The 17,293-nt window shown below is 39.5% G+C and overlaps 1 protein-coding gene across 1 annotated transcript in view; it reads left to right on the top strand.

Moving 5' to 3' along the window:
- LOC150090130 (putative receptor-type tyrosine-protein phosphatase mosPTP-1) overlaps positions 1–17,293 on the top strand; it is a 529,269-nt gene that overhangs the window by 70,209 nt on the left and 441,767 nt on the right. The window contains exon 2 of the mRNA XM_090390174.1: positions 11,900–12,196. Within this exon, the coding sequence (XP_090246300.1) occupies positions 11,900–12,196 (297 nt within the window). The remainder of the gene's footprint in view (positions 1–11,899; positions 12,197–17,293) is intronic.

The following is a 17,293-nucleotide window of genomic DNA, read 5'->3' as shown; positions in this document are numbered from 1 at the left end:
GTCCATCAGTAATTGCAACGCAGTTATTAGAGACACTGCTCATTTAGGGATGAACGTAAACCATATTCAGTGAATGGTAATGACGTCATAATTGTACACCAGCTCTCACTGAATACACGTCTTTAATAATACACACGTCACGTGAGCAACACGGTAATTTATTAAACAGTCACTGGTTCTAAACGCAGATGCATGGGTTACTAATTGTCGGTCATAAAATACAAACTGAACTAACGTATAATTTAAAAAACTTCCTTCCTTACCATCCCCCCCCACAGTGTTCATAGGGAATTGTTATTTCTTTATAAAACAAAATCCGGTGATGGGGAAACAGTCTGGGGATAAACGGGGACATTTACTACCATGTTAGGAATTACGTCCACTGGGAATTCGATATCAAATGCTGAGACCATATTTAATAGGACGGAAAATGGCCACTCTTCTGGGATTACGCACTAAAACAAACCATTCCATCCCACTGCTCGTAACGGGCCTTTCTTTCCAATAAGGACATTTCCTCCCCCATCACGTTACCCTATTTAGGTTAGAATAATGGCTCGTGCCACATCAAAAGCAGCCGGGAAATATATATTCTTTTATGTCCCCAAAACTCGCCAAACATCTCAAGAAGAATATAAAACGCGCGTGGGTGGGTGCGCATTTTCTGTTCGCCAACCTACACCTATAATGCATCGTTATTTCATCACCTTGTGTTCAAATGTCACCAAGGTCGCCAGTCCGATCTTCTTAGTATCCGAGCTATTAATCCTTCGTCCGCTACGGCCGACAGATGTCTTAAATAACGGTACCTCTCCTTCCTTTATCTCTCCCCCCTCCCCCGTTCATACCGCACCGGCCACAAAAACGGCCGGGTGACACCAGAGAACAGCTGGAGGGAGGGTTGAAGAACAGCTGAGGATGACCTTGGACTCAAGTGATGATATCCGCTCACTATCAGCCGTCCGACTGGGCCTTCCACATCCGTGACATTAATTATGGCCTCTTCAGCTCCGCTAATATGCGGAATGAGATAGTAAATGCCAGAGGACTCTCTCTCTCTCTCTCTCGATTTCGCAATGCTGAGAGAAAGATTAAAAAAAAAAGCGGCCGTACGAGGAATGCATACGAACTGCGGGTCAACGGAGTGAGATCGGAATATGATAGGACGTCGGGACACGCAATACTCATAAAAACTAATGTCACTCATTTAGAAACATGAACGAAGAAGAAACCGTAAGTTACAATGGCAGGTGCCAAAGGTGAAATAATATTTCGATTTTTTTTGACGTCATTCGAAATCTTTAAAAATGATTTCAACAATCCGATATTTACAGTTTGTATTTGGTTATTTTATAACTTTAGGAATGTAATAGATGGAAGCACATGACTGGACGGTTTGGATCCTTCCCACACTCCGAAGAGGAGGGCATAAGTAGACGTGCTTTGGGTGATGATGCTGTTTCTTGCATTCTCTGTATCTTGTGAATTCCTCTGACCGTATGGTCATCCCGGAGTGTAAAGAGAAAATTTTTTTCTTTTCAACAATATTATTTTTAGCATTTCCTTCCGCGTGAAAACCATTCTCTTCAATATGGTATTTACAAATTTTCCTGATGACTTCATTTGCATATTTACTCTCGATTGTTGTATACAGTAGTAGTAATGGAGGCATGTGATGCACGAAAGCAAGCGTATGAGCTAATGTAGCCTCAGCCAAAAAAAAAAAAAAAAAAAAATTTCACACAACCATTCCCTCTAAATGTTTGTCCAGTTCCTCCTTAAACTTATTTAACCTATCAACTTCCACAACGACAGATGGAAGGGAAGTTTCTTCCAGCAATAACCACCCTCTGGCTAAAGCAAATTTCCGCACATCTATTCTACAACTGTCTTTCATAAATTTGCATAAATTTGAATTTATGCCCCCTTAGATTCGTAATCTGAGCAAGTGGAAAAACCCCATCAGAATTCAGCGTGTTCAACCCATCCAAGGCTTTATACACCTCAATCAGATCACCTCGCAGGTGTCTAGTCTCCAGCCGCTGCAATTTGCAGAACTTAAGCCTTTCTTCGTAAGAGCACCCCTTTGTTCCTCTCACCAATCTTGTTGCCGTTCTCTGTACTCGTTCCAGCAGCTCTACATCCTTCTTAAAATAAGGCCTGCAGACCTGCTCTGGAAGTCTATCTGCATTGCTGAGAAAACTTCATATCTGACTGCAGAGTCACTCCCAGGTCTTTTTCATTTTCTACCACCTTAAGTGTAGTACCACACAGTTGGTATGTTTCTCTTCGGTTATTGCTACCCATATGCAGCACTTTGAATTTGTCAATATTAAACTTCAATTGCAATTTCTCAGCCCATCTGCCCAACATATCTAGATTCTGTTCCAGCAACACACCGCCATTAACAACCCTGCAAACCTTATTATCGTCTGAAAACTTGGACATTAAGCCTGATACATCTTCATCAATATCACTAATAAATATAAAAACAGCAGGGGCCCAGCACCGAACCCTGTGGGACTCCACTAATAACATTAGTCCAAGAAGAGCAGCGTCCAAAAAAAAAAAAAAAAAAATATATATATATATATATATACAGTATATATATATTTTTTAATTTTTTTATTTTAGGTCAAGTGAACGTGAAAGGCTATAGCAGTGAGAAAAACAACAGGCGGCTTGCGGTCACTCACTAGATCTCTTCTGTTGCGGTAGTACGAGGTATAACGCCAAATCAGTGGCCTTGAACCGACTTTTGGCTTTCTTTCTACTTTAGGCACTACTGGAATGTTTTATTGGACCATAAATTCTTGAATGAGAGTGCAGTGTGTGTGTGTGTGTGTGTGCAGGAAAATGCAGTATCATACAGAAATCGAATCAGAACTTTTTTATAATAAACCTGTTTTACTCTGTCCATTCTGAACAAACTCATAATGAACGATATTCTGAATGTTGTAAAAAACGAAGAAAAAAAAAAAAAAAGAAAGAAAGCGCCATTAGTGATCTTCGACAGATTCTCAACATTTGGGAAACATTTCAACCCATTTATAAAATACAACTGTACTTAAACAATCATCAATAAATGCAATTGTAAACAGTTGAAGGATTTTTGCTCCAATTTTTTCTCTTTGCACAAAACACGATGCACACGCGCTGCTCCGCTTTCGGGTCCACTACGATTCTGACCAGGACACGCCTGAACGTCTACAAGAGCTGCTCATTAATGTTTGTACTGCCATAACGATTTCAACCAGTAATGTAGTGACCTCTCTACGCTTACTCTCATAGTCTTGGCCCTCAACCTCCACCGCTTCTTTTATAATAAATATTTAAAACTGTCTCTCTGAACATGTAATAGAATGAATAGTGGGACCCGTCAGATTCCGTAATCCGACATCTTAAGACGCCCTGGATGCATCTTCGTCTTTCTCCGGAACACGGGTCTAACTGCGTTCGCTCTCATTGGCAGAATGCTTCCAAGAGTGAACCCATTCAGATACGGGGTGGGGGAAGTTGTCCGCATTACTATGCACCTGACGTAAGCGGCTCTACGACCTTCTTAATGAGGTCAAGGCGTTGTCTGTTTCCACAAGTGCGTGGGTGTAACCTTATCCCCCCTCCGACCGATACCACATTCGTTCCGCACCCCATCATTTCTTCGCCTCATCTGCCGCATCCAGTCCGTTCTGTAAATGCAGATAGAACTTGAGGTGTTATTTCCCTTCCCTCCTTCCCCCAACGGCATCCTCCTCTAAACAATTTTTGTCTGAAATCAACATTCCAGCAGCTTGGTCGCTCTCGCATTTCCATAGAAACTATGTCAGTGTCGTTGCTTAGAAACGGGCGATCTCTTTCTCCGGGCTCATATATCAAGAGTCACGCGGCCCTGCAGTAAGTAGATTAACGCCTTATCTAGTGCTGCCTGTGCATTTAATACATAACCACAATAATGACCCCAAGCAGGCTGTTTGTGTGCTGCCTCGAGGCATTGCTCGTACAGAGGTTACGGCTGTTGAAACGTTTGTGCTGCCACAGCAGTGCGGATGTACGGCGAGTGTGGTACAAAGACAGCCCTTACGAGTAGTAGATAGCACGCAGTAATCTACCCATTCAATCATGGCATTGCCAGTCATCTGGACTCCCCTTCCCATCCACACGCAACCCCTACCAGCTCAATACCAACTCGGCAGAAATGAATCACCTCATTCCATCACTCGTACTACACACACACAAAACACATTCAATTCAATTGATTTATCGCATTTGAATCCTTTCCATCTTCATAATTTATTCAGATTTCGTAATAAACTCGAATTTCATGTTGTCTGCTCATAGCGCATACCTGTAAACCGACCACCCCCTGCTATTAATAAATGTACTGTTCCGTTGTAATAATAGAAACATTCAGTAGTAGGTTCACCTGGCTGTATTACTGAAATTCTGTAGATTTAAACAGACTTTTCACGTGGTATGATTGTCGGTGCCACTGCCATCTTTTCACATAGGCCCAGGCAAGTTAGGGGTTCCAAGTGGTGGGAGAGGACTCTCTTTTATTATTATTTTTTTTACTTGTACCAACATTATTAAAGTATTCGCAAAACATCCGCGTTTCTTTTAAGCACTTTGATTTGTATATACACTGTATTGATTACAAAATAACAATGGAATGTAACGAAAATGCGAGACGAAAAAATAAATTGTTGACAAATATTTGTATTATTGCAGTCATATGACAAATACTTGTATTGTTGCACTCATCCTGTTCAACAAATGGCCACAAGCAAATGGGTAATTAAGCTTGGATCTTGCGCCTTTGGGGGAAGCCGCGAATGACGTCACTTCCGTGACCGATCAGATTTACTCGGTTCTAGGTGTCCCCCAAGGATGTTTCATGCTTTTAAAAATCATGCTTTTAATGAACCACAAGGTTGTCACAGTAGGTGTCTCCGAGACGTGTTTTGTACCCATAGTTTATTTTTAAAGTAAATAAGGATTGAAGGGGAACCGTTTCCTATACCACTGAAAAACCTCCGAAACGGGTTTGATGAATAAGTACACTATCTCTCTCTTCGCATTTGCTACGATCATACGATTCCCAGTCTGCTGCCTTCCCGATCTTTGAAAGACAAGTGTGCACCGCACATCCGCCCCGTCTGTTAAAGTTAATATTGATTATTCTTCCGTAATGTTGATATTTCCGCTTCGCTAAAACTGCTTCGCCCCTTAACAGGCTTCTGTTTGTCTAACCCTACCGTCGGCATACAGAGCACGCTCCAACCATCGGCACCGCGGTTCCAATGGGAGGAAAGGGGAGAAAAAAGACGAAAGATTTTTCTTTATGTAATTCTATACAAAAAAATAAAATAATAAAATAAAAAAAATCTGTTTATACTCCGGGACGGCCACATAGGATCAAAGTATTCTGAGTGAGAGAGAGAGGGAGAGAGAGAATACAAAACATCACCGTATTCAATATTTAAGGGGGTTAAAACTATGGTCAATTCGAAAGCGTGTACTACTGTACCCTCACGTTTCACAACCAGGCAAAGGCGATCTTTTTAAAATAATGAAGCGAATTAGCTGATTTACATAGTCTGCTATATAAAGAACAAGTATAAAGTCATATTTTTATTTAAATGACACGTGGTTATAATTAAATAAAGATTTTATTTTTCAAAATGTACTCAAGGAACAATCTCTTTCAGTGGGTCGTAACTTGAGAAGATCAGATACAAATTTTAAAAAAAGAGAAAAAAAATTAATTAAGTATAACGCAAAAAATCAAAAAAGTGAAACTATTCGGGCAGAAAGCGTAGAGAAATAAGACAAAGAAAAGCGATGAAAGAAGAAAATACATTAAATATTGTCGTATTCTTTGGCGCTTGGTTTTCTTTGAGATCTGAATACCTCGTAAGCCTAATTAGTTCACACCAGAACAAAGTATCGAATTTAACGCCAAAAAAAAAAAGAGTTTCTTTCGTGCCATTAACACATCGGATGATTTCACGCGCTAATTGTTACTGAAAAAAATGTTCATTTCTGTTAATTGTTTCCTTCATACATCGTTTGGAAGCTGTGCGTGAAACGTAACAATAAAAGCTCGAGCCAAGAGCTTATAATACGAGATGCTCAAACAATGAACGTTTGGTAGCAGACAGTAAAGAATTTTTTTGTCTTTCATCTTTCGATAAATGCTTTCTACAGGCAGATAATGGAACATGCTGTTAAGGAGGAAAAAATCCCAAGTGAGAAATTAAACAGATTGATGTTTTTAGAATTTTACCAAAAGATCATTTTAAGAGCGACATAATAAAGCGACATCTGTAAGGTTGAAGCCAGCAAGCATCAAAACGCTCAGAACTCAATAGACGTACTCAGACGAAAGGGAAAAGGAACTAAATTTGTCCTGGAACCAACTAATTCAATCTCCTTTTTCTCTCTCCATACGTATCACTGCCTACGCCGACTGCTACATCTTGTTAAGAACGCCGGAGTGTTCTCGAGTCTTCTGATGTGACGAGATTCGCAAACGTTGATTACCTGTCCGGCCCTAAGAGAAAGAGAATTAAGATATTTCTTTTGAATGGAAGTATCCCAGATGGGAGAATATCTTAATTTGCACAGGCATGGAACCATCATATAATAAAGAAAGAAAAGAATCCAAAAGAAAAAAAATCAACTTGATTGCCCCAAAGAATGCAAAAGAAAAATCTGATGAGCTTGGAGTTCAACGATTCTTTAAGAAATACGATCTTGAGTAAAGATCTGGATATTGAAGATTTATTTGCTGATTTAAAAAATTAGCAATTAAATCTTCGACAGATCTTTACATCCCTACAACCATATGGATGTTCCGTTGGAGGCCAGTTACGATACACTTTATTTTTATCTCGAACGGCCTTGGTCTGTTGGACAGAGTTCAGGCTGTGAGATTTCTTTCTGGCTGACCCCGAGACCTCCTAAGGCGGTACCAATTGGTTTGGTTCGGTCTGCGGAGCCGTTTTTTAAAAGCAGTGTCCTCGAATTGTAGAGGAAGTGGTTTTCAGCACATAATCTGACAGATCTCGGATGGGTTCAATCTTCGGTACCCCCAATCAGCGGTGTAGTGGTATCGGACAGGAAGATGAAACTCATCAACCAATGAGGTTAAAAGATCGTTATAGGAAGAGTCACTTCTATGAGGATTACGTTAGATGGATCAAATAAAATTACGTAACCCAAAAAGTGAGCACATCGCTTATTTTTCAATTACTGCGTTATAAAATAAAGTCATCAAAATTAATGGCTGCTTTTGGAAGAATTAACCGATGTTAAAAGTTTCACGACGTCACTTCCGGTACCCATGAAATGGATGCAAAACATGATTTACGAAAAACATGGAATACGAAATATAACGGAAAACACACCAGTCATAATCGACGTGAATTCAGAAACTAATATTTATTTAAAAAAGAAAAGAAAAAAATGGTGTCTATAGGATGTTAGTTTGTAGGACAATGGTGGAACTCCCAGTAAAGCTCGCGCTGTAATATCATCCCATGTAATAAAGATCTCGCTGGCATCCAAATGCGTGACAATTTCGACTCTAAAGGGACTTGCGCCATCTTTCTACAGGGCAAATGTGGGAAGCAGTACCCTGTAAATCAACAGATATCCATGTACCTTTTATATTCTAAGTTCGCATCGATCTGTATCATTAGTGCGTTTTACATTATTTGCTATATTCAGTGTAGACTTTGCATCCAGTTCTCTGGTACCGGAAGTGACGTCACAAACATTAGCATCGCACTTTTCGATAAATTCTACGTACTGTAGATTTTATTTCTAAAGCTTTCTCGCATAGTTATTGGCACTACGAGGTGTGAAAATATTTCTGGTCACAGAGTTTGTACACCGGACGTGTTCACAAAGCGCAGTCAGACAAAGAGTGGGAGAAAGTGTGTAGGCCGAAACGAAGTACAGTCTGTCCTCGTATAGCACGATAGTTGCGTTCCTAGAAACCCTCGTGCAATGCAAAATCGTGCAATATAAACAACAGGCTCTATGGGAAAAGTGGGGTTAGGTGCCGACCACCCAAGATTGAACACACATTTGGAACCAAAACATTACCAAACACAATAAATAATCGGGTAATTTTAATCGTTATAAAATACTTACGTATTTCATAACGATTAAAATACGTAATAAAAATAATATTATATTATAATAAAGTATTTTTAGTATTTTTTAATACTAAAAAAGTATTTTTTACGGATAAAATACGTATTTTATTCGTAAAAAAATTATTATATTAAATAAAATAGTCGTAATAAAATACTTACGTATTTTATAATACGTAAGTCGTAATAAAATATTGCTAATGCTTTTGCTTCTATCGTAAGCAAACTTGTTTTTTGTCTGATTTTCTATCCAAACAGATGACAGCCGTTCCATCTCTTCCAATTCTTTGTGTCTTAATCTAATGGATTTTAATTACACTTTGAGTTGTTCCCGCTATGAAAGTTGTTTTTACTTTCTCCGCATTCTTTGTAATTCTCGGCGTTGCCTCATTTAGGTCTGTAGCACGTGCAATATCACATGGTCTTTCATTTCGCTCAAAGCGTTTCACAATTTCATATTTTTTCTCTATCGACAGAAGCGGACTGGCCATAAGTCTTACGGGGGAAACCGCGGTGGGCCAGAGGCCTCATAATAAACCGTATTATGAGGCCACTACAAATTTTCCCGGGTAAAAATTTTTGACCCAGTCCGCCTCTGTTTATCGATATTGCTTCTTTTTTTTTTCTCTGAATCTGCAGTGTCTTAGCCAGGACGCTTCCTTTTCACACCTTTTAAGTATTTTACTCATTTTTAAGGAATAAAGCACAATTACAAGATGAGGAGGCACGATTGACATACATAAACAAAGCTGCGCGCGTGTAGCAACTGAATAAACAACACCGTAAAGGCCGAGATACACTATTAACACCCCACATTTTACTAAAGCACATTTCTGGGGGTTACTACCATAAAACAATAAAAACAATTTCCATTTGCGTTTCTGCTAGTGCAATCTGTTATAAACTGGTAGTAAACTCCATCTAATTGCATTTGCGATTATATCGATAGCTGGAATTGTGTTGGTTTTTACGTTATTATGGTGAAATGTGTTTCCCCTTCACTGATATAAAACACATAAATACATTTTCAGAATCTTCTTCGTTCCTATCGTGTTGCGTTCGGTTGGGGTGATTCCGCGTTCGACTGCCATTTCTTGTAAACACAAAGGCGAATCGTACATAAGCGAATTCGCTTCGTGTTATATAAGATAACGTTCCCCTATTTATAAATCGTGTATGATCGAATTCGTGTAATACAAACACGTGTTATACGAGGACCGACTGTAGATGCACAACTGCGTGCATGCAACGGATCTCAGAAGCACTCCGGTAATAAAGGACCAATGAGGGGATGCTCGCATGGTAGCTCCGGTATAGCTCCCAAATGAATGCTTGTAGCTGGCTGTAAAGCAAACTTTGGCCTTAATCGCGGTAGTTACTAACCTCTGACCCGTTGCTAACTCACGGAAAATAGGCTGACGAAAGAAAGAAAGAAAAGAAAATGAAGTTTGACATTCCTTGAGGTGAAATCCATCTAGGAGCATGCCACTAGTGCTCGCGAGCCTCTTGAAGTCAGTGTAAGGCGGATTCCTCTAGCACACACTTAATTAGCATTATTATAATAGCAGTACAGGTCACCGCGGGTTGCTGAACGATAGAGTTCTGCCGCTTCTACGTAATGGTAGCCTTTTGTCAACAGCACTGCGAATCAGATGAGCTGCCGACAATAGCAAGTTCACGTCCTGTGGTGGCTGTGCCGGGCTCGTGATGATAATAATTATCTCTAAGGGATTTCGTGATGGCTGCGGTCTGTAGCTTCTTCCCCCTCCCCCCCCCCATCCCAATGCCCGGCCACGCTTCTAAGAATAGAGTTCGTTCGCGCGCCGTGATAACCCCTTTTTCTGAAATAAGAGAAGCAGTTTCGGGCCGCGTTAGTCGTGTCATGAGCAACGGGGGTGTGTGGCCACTGTGCGCGAGGCATGAAAAGGATTTATCAACTAAGAGACAATGCACGAGGGGGGGAATTGCCACATGCAGGGGGGCATTGTGTAAATAAATAAAAGACCTTGGAGGTGTGCTTTTAATGACTGTGATTTCCGTAATGGTCTGAGAAATTTATACACACTCCCCATCTAACAATGACAAAAGGATGTTTGGCTTCTTCGGGCTTTTTTTTTTTTTTTTGTTTGTCTCCCCGAAGACACCTCCGATGTAGGAAGTGCGGGCGAAATGGCGAGCGTAATTACGACTGTTTTTGCTGCTAACGGAATTTTTCATTCGTGCGGGCCGAGTGCGGAGCCCCGATTGTGAGTTTCTTTGTCATTACGGCCAAGTGACTGCGAATTAATGAAACTTGGCACCGCCGTAATCCCAAGCATGCGGGTGCTTTGTAATCTCCGCTACGAGAATTTAATGCTCGTAAACAAATAGCAAATTGCGAGCTATAGTTTTTGTATGCGCGCGCATCTCTCCATGCCTTCTCGGTCCCCCCCACCCAGAAGTCTGTTGGCTTTTTGGTTGGAAATAAATAACGCATTGTAGAATAAACGCGAAGAGCCCACGCTTCAGCGAGGTCCCCTTATTTATCCACCAGAACTTGTTACATAGATGTGGAGTGCCCCCCCCCTTCTCCTTCCCCAAACAGCCGCAAGAATCCAATGCTCGCAGAGCACATTCACTATATTACCCCGTACGATGTAAAACACGTGCAAACGCAGGAAGATGACCCGAAACTGTTCCCTTTCCGACTTGACGGCCAGAAAAATGGTTCTTCTGGAGAATGCATGCATGCGCAGTAAACGATTTATGATCGTTGGTCCCAAACAAGCTCGGTTACAGTGGCACGGATTCTCTAACTTGATGAAACAGCAACGGCAAAATCCACGAACAACAATTTATAGTTCTAGTTTCAAGAAAGAATTGTTACTCTTAGAAATCTTATGGCTGTTTATTTATGCACAGGTGTGATGGAATATATTGTGCAGTGCAATAAAGTTTTCTACACACTGCTGCAAAAACAAAAATGCACACAGTGGACTGTTCTAATCTTCAACGTTTACACTGCGCAGAACAGAAGGAAAAAATAATAAATACAATTATTAATGGAAAACTTATCTGGTTAGGGTGAAGCGCTATAATAAAGTACTCCGCTACAAACCGGTGGGGAAATGAACCCTATTAGTGGAGATGCGTACCAGGCGCACGTGACAGACAAAGTCCAGGAGTTTCCCCTGCTGGATAAACCATCTTTGAGCGCTGTTAGGCCATCCAGCAATAGACTAAACCACCGCTATCCTTTTATAACACTCGCTCCATCCTCAGTGGCTAAAGATGTTACTGTCTAGACATAGTTTGAGCTTTGGCAACACGGGAGTGGATGGGGCAGGAAAATGAAATACAGTACTTTGATCACGAGTGGACAGTTTCTGCCGATTTCAAAGCTCTAAAAGCTTAATCTCACACCCAGAAATTTTTCTTAAATTTTAATTTAAAATTTCGAATTGACTGTTGTAATTTAAAATTAGAAGTTTAAATTTTAAACGAACTGTTTTTTAAATTTAAATTGTATTTTTTTATTTTAAAGGAACTGTTTTAACTCTTTTAAATTGCTTTAATTTAAAATTTAATTAAATTCAAAATTTGTTTCAATTTAAACTCATTTATTTAATTAATTTTTAAAATTTCGTATTTTAAGCATAAAACAGTTATACAAAAGTATTCCAGTGTATCTGTATGCTACGTATTTCTTGAAGATCATTTTTTCTTTGGTTATTTCAAGCCGAATATTTCTTTTGCAGGAAATGGAAATCTTCAGAGTGAATACGTGCGAACAGGCAGTAATGCAACGTTGCACTGCATGCCTGCCGAAGAAGTGGATGTGGTGTACAAACTGGAATGGTGGAAAGAGGACCGTAAGATTGCAGAAATACAAGGAGGCAGAAGGACGGTATGGGAAGCAGGGCCTCATGTTACCTTATTACCCCACACTTACGCCCTCTACTTCCGGCGAGTAAGTTACCAGGACACGGGGGAGTATCAGTGCATTGTGAACGACAAAAGACGCAGGAATGGGATAGCCAGGCTTCTGGTACAAGGTAAGATAAGCATTGCAATGAGTAGCCGCATTTAATTACAAATTAATGTTTTTCGTCGCTATTTTAGGCTTAACGCAAGTCGGTACCCTTGCGAACAAAACTGTCCGGCTAATTATTGAATAGGTGGTAGTTGGACCAAATAAAACTCCTAATTAAAAGCATCGCAGAAGGATCAGAAGCAATCTAAGATAACAGTCTACTCCGTACGAAGAAGATTTACCCAAAAGTCCCCGGTGGCTGACCCACGATGGACGCTACTGTGACGTTAATGCGTTTTAATTAACGTAAAACAGTTGAGGGAATTTCCCCAAATGTATAAGGATTTACGCCGATCCTTTGCATGAGCTGGAAATAATGATGTCATCAAAGAGTACCCGGATCAATGAAAGTTTAATTTAAACAAATGTTTATATTTAAAGCTTCGCATTGATCCCCCCTTCTCCCAAGCCCTGACCACCCTTCTCCTGTTAGATCCTGACGATTTACCTTCAAAACATTATTGAGATTCAAATATTCAACCTGCGTACGAATGCGATTCCTGAAACCAATGAAAACGATGCTCGCTTTTATTCGTTATATTACGTACATTCATTGACGGAAGCAATAGAAATGGTGCATCCACTTTATATTCGGTAAACAGGTTATTTACGACTGATGATATTCTGGAAAAATTGATGACGGGCCAATCAGAAAACCTCCAGTAAGATGGTAGATAATCAGACAGTGTCTGTAATAGCAAAAAAAAAAAAAAAAAAAAAAAAAAAAGGGCCGTGAAGATTCACGATGGGAATAAAATTAGGTTCAAACGTAAAAGATGCAGTGCTTCGGATAATAAAAGGGGGATTGTCTGTCATCGTAGCGCGAGCAATAGTGTGGAGATAACTGACGAATGAATAGGGAGGAAGGAACTTATATGAGCTCTGTTACCATGGCAGCCACATTCAGAGAATGGAATTACCACAATGAAAGTGCTTCTGTGAGGTAAGATACCCAACTTTATGACATTTTTTCCCAACAGGTTCTTCTGTTATGAAATTACTCATTTCCGTCCAGTACATCTGTAGTTTCACTACAACAACCACTACCAAAGAATCTGATTACGCAGTGAAATATGCAACGAAAAAGACCTTTTTATTTTTGTTGCAGGGATCAAAATAAATATGGAAGAAACAGTTTTCTTCTTTCCGAAAGTTCATGATTTAAGGGGCCGGCCTTGTCTTTCCGCCTTCCACCATCAAGCAGGGATTATGGAGGGAAAGCGGACAGCTGGGTAAAACTAATGGCTCTTAAGTTGGATACTAATATGAGCCGTGTGTAGATGAAATGCGCACGTTCAGCTTTCGTGAAGGTGCCCTTGGGTTCGATGGCCATACTTATCCCACCCCCGAAAAAAATCGTGGGACATCAAGTTCAGAAAACACTTAACGCGATGACAAATAGGTTTTTCACTATCCTGAAAGATGTGCTAGAAATGCTTACGCATATCTTCCTCTCCCCACACACACCCACCCCTGAAAAAATCTTTCCCCTAAGGCTATGTATCACAGCTTCACTACGTTCATGCAAATGACAAATTCGCTTTTGCTTTTCTTTGTAAAATAAAAGAAAAAGTCTAAGGCGCTGCCAAGAGGGAATTAGGGAGGGGGGAAAGGTAGTTAATACACTTCTTTAAAACCCAACTGGGTAGATGGCAATCGGGTGACAGATTATTTGCGCATGATAACGAAAATTAAATTGTTTCTCTCTGCTAGCCTAGCAGCGTTAAGCCTACTTCAACGTAAATTATTACATAATTTATCAGGAGCTGTGTACGGTCATTTATCTTGGTGTTATGTACCTTAGATTATTATTTTTTTCCCCTTTCTTCTTTATTTATTACTTTTGGCTGGAATAATAAAAGTACAACGAGTGCATTCATTACTAGATGAGAGAACGAGAAATTATTTACAGGTGAACTGCAGGAATGGAACTTGCTTTAAATGTTGATTAAAGCATTAACTACCTCGCTTTACTGAGTGAATAATTAAATGCTTTCTGTGCATATTAATGAATCAGCATGTGTTTAGTATTGCGCAATAAAGTTTTTTTTTTTACTTACAAGACCATTTGCTTAGAGTATCGGAAGGTTAATTTTTAATTACTGGAGTTTATTAGCGTTACTTTAAATACGAAATTATTTTTAATGAGGAATTTAACTTTCATAAGCAATTTATTGGACTGATAGTCCTGAATAAGGAATATTAATTTCTGTAAAACAGACGAGATACTGTTTGATATTTACATATGCATTAATTAATAGCGCTGAAAGGAAGTGACGCTTATTTCGTCACTTCCTTTCAATGACGCCATTTCCGTTTACTACGAAATGGTTTGATTTCAACCGGAAATATTGAAATAAACTCAAGTATGAATGAAAAAATCCTCTGAAGGAGTAATTTTATGTATTCGAAAATATTTATTAAACATTTATTGGACTTTAACCTTTCATATTTAGTATTAAAAAAAAAAAAAACAATTTTTGTTTCTATAATTCTTAAAGGGAACTCGCAAGGAAATATATTTCAGTAATGTATCATTCAAATTTTTGTTATTTAAAATCTTGTCTGAGTAAATGCATCCAATAAGTATTGCGCATTAAAAGAGAAGTTTTAAGGCCACCGTAAACTCCTCTGATCGTGTGGCTATTCCGGAGTATAAACAGAAAATTTATATATCTTTATTCATCGTAATGATGTCTATGAAACCTGTATTGATAATAAAATTGGAACGAGAATGGATCCTTGGGGAACTCCAGTTCGTAAGCTAAACCGAAGCGATGGATAGTTGTTACAAATCACCCGATATTGAATTAGGCATACTAAACTTGCTTAAAAAAATGCATAAAAATTAATACTATATAAACAGAGAAAAATTTAGAGAATATAGTAATATTTTATCCACAGTACTTGTAGATTCCTTTCACAGAATAGACTAATGGCGAAAGACTTTTCAAATGGCTGATCTTTCAATTTGTTGGAGAAACGAATTATGTTGTACTATAAACAAGCTGCACTTCTACCTAAGAGGGAAAGTACGATGGTATTTATTTGTAATGCGGCATCGCTCCTCAGACAGCCGTTACAGCGACGAAATATCCCTCACTTAAGAAAAGTGGGAAAGCAACTCATGAATTTTTCCGAAAAATCAAATAGAACTCGCGTAAAGAATTTAATATAAGATTCAATATCAGACCCCTGTTATCTCACTCCATAAAAATCTGCATCAGTCCCAACCTCGGTAAGAAAATTACCAGGAACACAGTTAAGAAAGAACTCTCAAAAGTGCTTATCTCACTCTCCTCTTGAGAAAATAACAGCAGATATTCCAGATTTAATAAGAGTTAGTTGCCAGTGGCCATTCATCACGCAGAAAATATGCACCGTTTTCTACAGCACGCGCTGCTAACGACACCCCTAACCCACCCACTCATACATACTCACTTATCACCAGGCACACTCTCATAGTGAACGCCCAGAAATCCTTGATAAAGTGGGCAAGGCATCCCCCATTCACCAGCTGGGATACGTGGAGTGTGTGTGTAGAAATAACACGAAAGGGGAGGTTTATTAGAACGCTTATATCTGAGACTGCGCTATCGAAATACACAAACATTTTCCCTTTATTGTAGTAAAGAAACAATTAAAAGTTGACTCACCGAGAATGTCTGATAGTGTGAATATGGCAGCTACAAAGTTAAAATGCATAAAGACTGGAGGTTATGTGTCATAAAGAGTAGTGCGAGAAAGGTGGGGGGAGCGATGATCTCATCGATCTTAAAATGAATGTACGCCATAGCGTTATGAAGCTAACTTAAGCCTAAAGCTTTGTTAACCTTTTGTGCTAGTTCGTTATATATATTTTTTATACATATAATCTATTTTTATAAAAGTACACCAAAAGGATATTCATTGATAATTTCCATTCTCAGCTGAGTATTCTTAGATTTTTCTAGGAGATTATCGACAATCAATTTACAGTTGAAACGTGAAGTTGCTCAAGGTAAAAAATATCGATTCTATTGCTTTCAGTTTCCCCCAAAACATTGAACGGCTCCATTGTCAAGAGCTTTCCATGAAGTGTCATAGTAAAAAGTATACGCTTGTAGTAAATTCCCCCCCCCCCTTTTTTTTTTAAATCAACGCTAGCATTCAGACAAATCGCTGGCTGACCTTTCGCGCCATACAAGATTAAAAAGTTTCCTCCCGTATGGAATTTCAAATCTATTTGTCAATAAGATAAAATATACCAAGTGTGCCCTAGGTGAGCTTTAAGTTTTTCGATTGCCAACATCTTGTTTTGCTGTATTACACCGCGTGAAAGAAACCTATAACTACAACTCTTACCAGATCCAATATTTTGCAGTTACCTAGCAACGACAGAAATCGACAAGATTGACACGGGGCTCAGTGAACGAGACACGTGTCGCGAGTAACATTCGTCTGAGAACATTCTTGGAGGGGGGGGAGGGAAAAAATAAATCACTAGCGCGCGCGTGCAGACGCATGAAATTCATGCGCGCGAGAAGCAGACGAGTGTAACTATTTTCATTTTGGAAGCAGAAGACTGCTTCCATCATTCAATAAACAATTTCTTGCATAAGACACTAATTTAGTTTGCACCGAAGTAGCTCCTTTCAAAGGAGAATTTCTGAAGGCCCGCTGCAGAGTTGTTTACACTCGAATATTCTGTTTCACTTCTTCCACAAAGACGGTCAAGATATATTCATTTTACTGAAGCCTTCCGACAAAGGTAAACACTTCGTAGTGATGTTAACGGTGTCTTTAACTTATCAATGCCAAGACGCATCGCATCTTTCGACATCAGACAGCCTCCGTACTTGAGTGACACCCACGCACTTAAATCGTGGAAGAGAAGCCGAATAAAACGCGGCTTCCGATATCTGTCTTGTAACTTCGCTTCTTTTATTTACTCAGTACACTTTAAACTAGCAATTATTACTACACCGTCAATCGATACAAGCAGTGGCCTCTTTCTGGCGACTGCAGTGCCCCCGTGTGGATGCTAAGGTTAAAGATGCGAGCGACGCATGGTAGCTTG

This window comes from Mastigoproctus giganteus, chromosome 2 (genome assembly GCF_048544385.1).
Source record: "Mastigoproctus giganteus isolate SK-2022 chromosome 2, ASM4854438v1, whole genome shotgun sequence".
NCBI classification, from domain to species: Eukaryota; Metazoa; Arthropoda; class Arachnida; order Uropygi; family Thelyphonidae; genus Mastigoproctus; species Mastigoproctus giganteus.
Note: the sequence above shows the minus strand (reverse complement) of the source record. Positions and strands in the feature narration are given on the sequence as shown.